The sequence below is a fragment of the Babylonia areolata genome, chromosome 10 (assembly GCF_041734735.1).
Source record: "Babylonia areolata isolate BAREFJ2019XMU chromosome 10, ASM4173473v1, whole genome shotgun sequence".
In the NCBI taxonomy this organism is placed as follows: Eukaryota; Metazoa; Mollusca; class Gastropoda; order Neogastropoda; family Buccinidae; genus Babylonia; species Babylonia areolata.
Genome location: NC_134885.1, coordinates 25,920,524 through 25,928,023, shown reverse-complemented (window position 1 = coordinate 25,928,023; position 7,500 = coordinate 25,920,524). Strand labels below are relative to the sequence as shown.

The following is a 7,500-nucleotide window of genomic DNA, read 5'->3' as shown; positions in this document are numbered from 1 at the left end:
CCTTCCTCTCTCTCTATCCATCTTTCTCTCCCACTCTCTCTCTCTCTTCCCCTCTCTCTCTCTTTCCATCTCTCCTCATATCTCTCTCTCTCTCTCCCTTTTCTCTCTCCATCCTCCATCTGTATCCACCTCCCTCTCTCTCCTTCCCTCTTCCTTCCTCCCTCTCTCTCCATCCCCATCCATATCCTCTAACCATTTCTCTCTCCCTCTCTTTCCCTCCTCTCTATCCATCTCTCCCTCCTTCCCTCTCTCAATTCTCTCTCTCTATCAATTTTCTCTCTCTCTCTCTCTCCATATTCTCTTTCTATCCATTTCTCATTCTCTCTCTCCCTCCTCTCTCTCTGTCCATCTCTCTCCTTTCTCCCTCCCTCCCCTCTCTAGCCATATCTCTCTCACTCACTCCTTTCTCTCTCTCCCCCCCCCTTTCTCCCTCCCTCCCCTCCGTCTTCCCCTCTCTCTTTCTGTCCATCTCTCTCTACTCTCTCTCCGTCCTCTCTCTATCCATACCTTTCTCTCTCACAAACTCCTTTCTCCCCCCCAACACCCCACTATCTTTCATACTCCCTCCCTCCCCTTCCGTCTTACCCTCTCTCTTCTTTCTATCCATCTCTCTCCCCTCTCTCCCTCCATCCTCTCTCTATCCATTCTTTTCTCTCTCACTCGCTCCTTTCTCTCTCTCCACCCTCCTCTCTCTTTCTCCCTCCCTCTCCGTCTTCACCTCTCTCTTTCTATCCACCTCTCTCTCCTCTCTCCCTATCTCTTCTCTTTCTATCCATATATTTCTCTCTCACTCACTCCCTTCTCTCTCCCCTCTCACTCTTTCTATCCATCTCTGTCTCTCTTCTCTCCCTCTGTCCTCTCTACCAGTCCAATCTCTCTCTCTCTCTCCCCCCTCTCTCACTTCCCCATCTCTCTCTCTTTCCATCCCTTTTATCTTACCCTTGTCTCTCCCTCCCCCCTCCCCATCCCCGCCACATCCACATTCCCTCTCCCTCTCTCTCTCTCTTTCCCTCACACTCTCACCCCCACACCCCTACCTCTGGAGTGATGACCTAGGGGTAACGCGTCCGCCTAGGAAGCGAGAGAATCTGAGCGCGCTGGTTCGAATCACGGCTCAGCCGCCGATATTTTCTCCCACTCCACTAGACCTTGTGTGGTGGTCTGGACGCTAGTCAATCGGATGAGACGATAAGCCGAGGTCCCGTGTGCAGCATGCACTTAGCGCACGTAAAAGAACCCACGGCAACAATAGGGTTGTTCCTGGCAAAATTCTGTAGAAAAATCCACTTCGATAGGAAAAAAAAAAAAAATACTGCACGCAGGAAAAAATACAAAAAATGGGTGGCGCTGTAGTATAGCGACGCGCTCTCCCTGGGGAGAGCAGCCCGAATTTCACACAGAGAAATCTGTTGTGATAACAAGAAATACAAAAAAGTATACAAAAAAAGTATACCCCGCCTCTATCTCTCTAGGCTGTGTGATAGTGCACAGTTGACTGACCTGGTACTCTCTCTTCCACCCTCCTCTCTCTCTATCCATCCTTTCCCTCCTTTTCTCTCCCCCCTTTCTCTCTCTGAATCTCCATCATCTCTCTCTCTCTCTCTGTCCATATCTCTTTCTTTCCCTTCTCTCTCTCTCACACAACCTTCTCTCACTATATATATACATCTTTCTCTCCGTCCCTTTTCTGTTACTCACCTTTGTCTCTTCCTTCCCCCCCCCCCTCCCCCGCTCCTCCCAATCCCCGCCACATGCCCTTTCTCTCTCTCCCTCACTCTCTCTCTTTTTCTCATACTCTCTCCGTATCCATCTCTCTTTCCCTCCGTCTCTCACTCCCCTTATCTCTCTCACCCCCGCCCAGCCTTCTTGCGCCACCCACTCTCTCTCTCCCCCCCCACTCTCTCTCCCTCCCCATCTCACTACCCTATCTCCATCCCCCACCCCCCATCTCTCACTCCCCCTGCATCTCCCCTCCCCAACCGCCACCCATCCTCTCCCCTCTCTCTCTCTCTCTCTCCAGGCAGCACAAGGGGTGCACATGCAGGTGACTGACCTTGTACTCCTTCTCCGTCTCGGCCAGCACGTGCAGCGACTTGGACAGCTCGAAGGCGGTGAGGATGGGGTCGTCACAGGACAGGGACAGGTAGGCCGTGGACGCCAGGCCCCGGTAGGCGTTCAGCCGGGACCGCGAGTGGACGAACCTGGTGTGTAGGGGGACACATGGACAGAGTGAAAGAAGATGAATACAGACAGAGAGTCATAGTAGTAGCAGTAGCAGTAGCAGCAGCAGCAGCAGCAGCAGTAGTAGTAGTAGTAGAAGTAGTAGCATCACTACATTGTTCTCATGATTATAACTATTATAATAATAATTATTATTATATGTACCATCCTGCCCCAGGAAAGTCATACCAGAAGCCGCGCATCAGAGTGAAGGTGCAGAACCCCCAGTCGACAGTCGACAACTTCACCTACCTGGGCAGCACGCTCTCTCGCGCAGTGAACATAGACGCTGAGGTCAACAACAGGATCGGCAAAGCCAGCGTCGCCTTTGAGAAACATGTGGCGAGCGGAGAGGACTCAGCGCTACCACCAAGCTGAAGGTCTACTGTGCAGTGGTCCTTACCACCCTCCTTTACGCCAGCGAGACCTGGATTGTCTACAGTAGACACGCCAAACAGCTCAATCGCTTCTGCCTGAGCTGTCTCTGCAGATTCCTCCACATCATGTGCCAGGAATAAGTCCCCGACACGGAAGTCCTGGAACGAGCTAGCCTCTGCAGCGTCTACACCCTCATACAGAAAGCAGGTAGGCTGGACATGTGGTCAGAATCCCAGACAGTCAGTTGGAGGGCAGAAGAAACGCTACAAAGAACTTGGCGTCGACATCAATACGTGAGAGACGCTTGCCCTGGTCCGTCCGGCTTCACCGAGGCGCAACGAAAACATGCTGTGCGTAAGGCCCGAGCAACATCTACTGCAAAGACAGCACCCACTCACTTGTGTCCCATAATTATGTGGGCGAGCCTTCAGGGCCCGGATTAGCCTCATCAGTCATCTCCAGACCCACAGCCACCGATCTTTCATCTGATTTTTGAAGCCATGGTCATCTTGGATTCCGAAGGATGAACATTAATATCATCATTACTATTATAATAGTAGTAGCAGTAGTAGTAGTAGTAGTAGCTCTAGCAACACAAGCAGCAGCAGTAATAGTAATATTAGCAGCAGCAGCAGCAGTAATAAAAATGATAACATTGTTATTAGCATTTTCATTATTATCATTAGTTGTAGAAGAAGTAGTAGTAACACAAGCAGTGGCAGCAGCACTTTCTTTCTTTCTTCGTTTCTTCTCTTTTCTTCAGAATCGCTTTTAAAGAGAGACAATGACAGAGACCCATGGGCGCAGTGAAATTATCTGAGAGCGATGTGAAAAGCAGAGCGGGGCTGCTGCTGGAAGAGAACACAGAGTAATTTTAAGAGGTCAACAATTAAAACAGTTCAGTTCGGTTCAGAACAGTTCAGCTTCCTCAAGGAGGCGTCACTGCGTTCGGACAAAAAAAAAATCCATTTGTACACGTTACAGCCCTCACGACATCTGCTAAGCAGGTCCCTGACCAGCAACGTGACTCCCCAAACACCCATCAAAGCCTTGATGGGGGAAAACGATTAAGATAACGTTAGAAAAAAAAAATCAGTTTATTCACGTCTCGCCCAGTCCATACAATATTCAAATCAAGTTTAAAGAAAAAAAAAAAGGAATACTCTGTCTGTTCGTCTGTCTATCTGTGTGTGTGTGGAGAAGGAGAGAGATAGTGTGTGTGTGTGTGTGGAAAGACTTTCCAAGGAGGCTGGGTTGCCTTGGTGACAAATAAAACAGGAAAGAAAGAAGGACAGACAGACAGACAGAAAGAAAGACAAGAAAGGCAAGGCCTTCAAGACTCACTTGTGATACACTTTAAAAAAAATCCAAGCTTTTTATGTCTTGAGTATAATGCAGTTACTGTTATATTTATATTTTTTGTATTCTCTAAACTTGGCACTTTGATCTGATATTCGACCCAACCAAAGATCTATCATTATTATCATTTTTTGTTAAAACAGGAACTTCTTTTGCAAAGCGTGGAAGTTTTATTTATTGCAAACGTTTTGGTGTAGGCAGTAAAACAAGGGAAATTACTCTGCTGGGGAACTTAGTTTGCTTTAAACTGATCTTTCTCATCTTAAACATTACATTTTGAAATTATACTCAATACATAAAAAGCTTGCATTTAAAAAAAAAGTGCATCACAAGTGAGTCTTGAAGGCCTTGCCTCTCTTGTTTCAAAATGTAATGTTTAAGATGAGAAAGATCAGTTTAAAGCAAATTAACTCCACTAGCATTACATAGTAATTTCCCTTTTTTCTATCTGCACCAAAACGTTTGCAAAATAAATAAAGCTTCCATGCTTAGCAAAAGAAGTTCCTGTTTGAGCCAAAAATGATAATAATGACTGCTCTAGCTGCTGGGTCAGAATATCAGATCAAAGTGCCAAGTTTAGAGAATACAAAAAATATAAATATGACAGTAAATGTAGTTTGCATATAATTAGGCTTCATTCTTTATTTTTTTGTGCCCATCCCAGAAGCGCAATATTGTTTTAAACAAGATGACTGGAAAGAACTGAATTTTTCCTATTTTTATGCCAAATTTGGTGTCAACTGACAAAGTAGTTGCAGAGAAAATATCAATGTTAAAGTTTACCACGGACACACAGACACACAGACACACACACACACACAGAAAACAGAACACCGGGTTAAAACATAGACTCACTTTGTTTACACAAGTGAGTCAAAAAAGGATAATGGTTCTAACTTTTATTTCTAACATCTGACAGTGCGGGAAAAAGGAAACAACAGATGTGTTGAAGGATGATGCTTCTGTCAGACGACAGTGACGTGAAGGCCTGCACACTGTCAATCTGTTGTCTGGCCTGATCCAATGAGGCTTTCTCTCTCTCCCCTCTCTCTCTCCCGCTCTCTCTCTGTCTGTCGCTCTCTCTCGCCATCCCCTCCCTCTCTCTCTCTCTCTCTCTTTGTGTCTCTCTGTCACTGTCTCTGCCCCACCCCACCTCCGCCCCCATCCCCCGTTTATATCTGTCTGTCTGTCTGTGTGTCCGTCTTTCTCTCTCTATAAATGTGTGTGTGTGTGTGTGTGTGTGTGTGTGTGTGTGTGCGTGCGTGCGCGCGCCCGCGCGTGTATGTGTGTGCGAGTGTGAGTGTGGCTGTTGGGGGGGGGGGGCGTGGGGGGAGGGGGGAGAGTGAGAAAGAGAAAGTGAGAGAGAGACCGAGAGACCGAGGCGGCGAGTGAGGGAGAGAGGGAGATACAGAGTGAGGGAGAGACAGAGACAGAGTGAGGGAGAGAGGGAGAGACAGAGGGAGAGACAGAGTGACGGAGAGAGGGAGAGACAGAGACAGAGTGAAGGAAAGAGGGAGAGACAGAGGGAGAGACAGAGTGAGGGAGAGAGGAAGAGACAGAGACAGAGTGACGGAGAGAGGGAGAGACAGAGGGAGAGACAGAGTGAGGGAGAGGGGGAGAGACAGAGACGGAGTGAGGGAGAGAGCGAAAGACAGAAATAGAGTGAGGCAGAGAGGGAGAGACAGGGATAAAGGGAGAGAGGGAGAGACAGAGATAGAGTGAGGGAGAGAGGGAGAGACAGAGATAGAGTGAGGGAGAGAGGGAGAGACAGGGATAGAGGGAGAGAGGGAGAGACAGAGACAGAGTGAGGGAGAGAGGGAGAGACAGACATAGTGAGGGAGAGAGGGAGAGACAGAGTGAGCGAGAGTGGGAGAGACAGAGATAGAGTGAGGGAGAGACAGAGAGAGAGAGAGAGAGAGTGAGGGAGAGAGGGAGAGACAGAGGTAGAGCGAAGGAGAGTGCGAGAGACAGAGGTAGAGTGAGGGAGAGTGAGAAAGAGGGAGAGAGAGAAAGAGAGAGTGGGGAAAAGACAGAAAGATAAAGAGAGAGAGGAACAAGCACTGAGAGAGAGAGAAAGAGAGATACAGAGAGAGAAAATAATACTCAAGGATGAGATTTTAGGTATTGTCAAGTCTTCCAATCGGTTCCCGCAACAACAAGAACAAGCAGAACTGCAAGTATAACGTCAACAATCATCATCATCATCATTACATTCATCATCATCATCACATTCATCATCATCATCATCATCATCATCATCATCATCATCATCATCACATTCATCATCATCGTCATCGTCATCATCATCATTATCATCGTCGTCGTCGTCGTCATCATCACCAACATCATCGTTGTCATAACAACACTAAAAACACCCCCCCAAAAAAACAAAACAAACAAACAACAACAACAAAACAACAAACAACAAAAAACGAACAAACAAAAACAAATAACAAACAAACAAACAAACAGAAAAAAACCCACACAAACAGTACACAGACACGCCCAACACAGAACAGCCATTGACATGACAAACAGAACAATTACGAAAAAGATAACTCTTCCTGCACACAACGCCCATCCCCCCAGATCATTCATCTTCCTGTAAGCTAACACACTGCGTCACTGTTTCTCAAATGAACAGCACGAAATTGTCAGGCAGCCAATCGATAAACCAAGCGTTCACATCAATCACTGTTAGCTCGGCAAGGTCAGTGACCATAGAATTATCAGGTCACCGGTAACAGAAGATAAACAGCCCGGAATCCATCCCCGATATCGCTATCAGTGGAATGCTTTAATAAACAGTACCCTGAAACAGGTGTGGGACGAACCTTCATGAAATGACCCCAGACCAAAACTGTTTCTGGACTGACCTGATTAAAAAGACCAAGCCTTCATAAGATATTGAAATGAACAAATATGGAACGAGCCATACTAATCCACCTATGGATTTTGCTTCCGAACCCTCCTGATAATTTTATAAATAATTGTCAGAAAATGTGTTTTCAGTTCGTATGGAATGGCAAACGAGACATGATAAGTAGAAAGACAACAACAAAATGCATCAAGAAAGGAGGTTTAAACATACCAGATATGAGAAAAATATATTGAAGCACTGAAATTAACTTGGTTAAGAAAGTTTAGAACTACAAAACACACATGGAAAAAATATTGCAATGGAAATGTTTCCATTTCTAAATGAAATAGAAAATAATCTGGTCATCTGAAGAACAAGCCGTATCATGAAAGACTCGCTTTGCTTAAGCTACCCACTCTAGAGCACAGGAGGCAGCGGGGTGATATGATCGATTGCTACAAATACATATACGGAATCTACAAGACCAACAATCCCGAACTATCACCTGCAGTAAGCAGAGACAGAAGAGGCAACAGTTTAATGTTAAATAAATCACATTGCAGACTGAAAGTGCGCAGCTCCTTCTTTACAGAGCGAGTCGTTAATAATTGGAACGGTTTGCCAGACAGTGTTGTGACTGCCCCAACCATGTTATCTTTCAAGACTAGGTTAGACGCTCATTG

At 46.3% G+C, this 7,500-nt stretch overlaps 1 protein-coding gene across 1 annotated transcript in view; it reads right to left on the bottom strand.

Moving 5' to 3' along the window:
- The window catches only part of LOC143286320 (short transient receptor potential channel 6-like), a 235,553-nt gene that overhangs the window by 222,865 nt on the left and 5,188 nt on the right, over window positions 1–7,500 (bottom strand). The window contains exon 3 of the mRNA XM_076593860.1: window positions 2,054–2,201. Within this exon, the coding sequence (XP_076449975.1) occupies window positions 2,054–2,201 (148 nt within the window). The remainder of the gene's footprint in view (window positions 1–2,053; window positions 2,202–7,500) is intronic.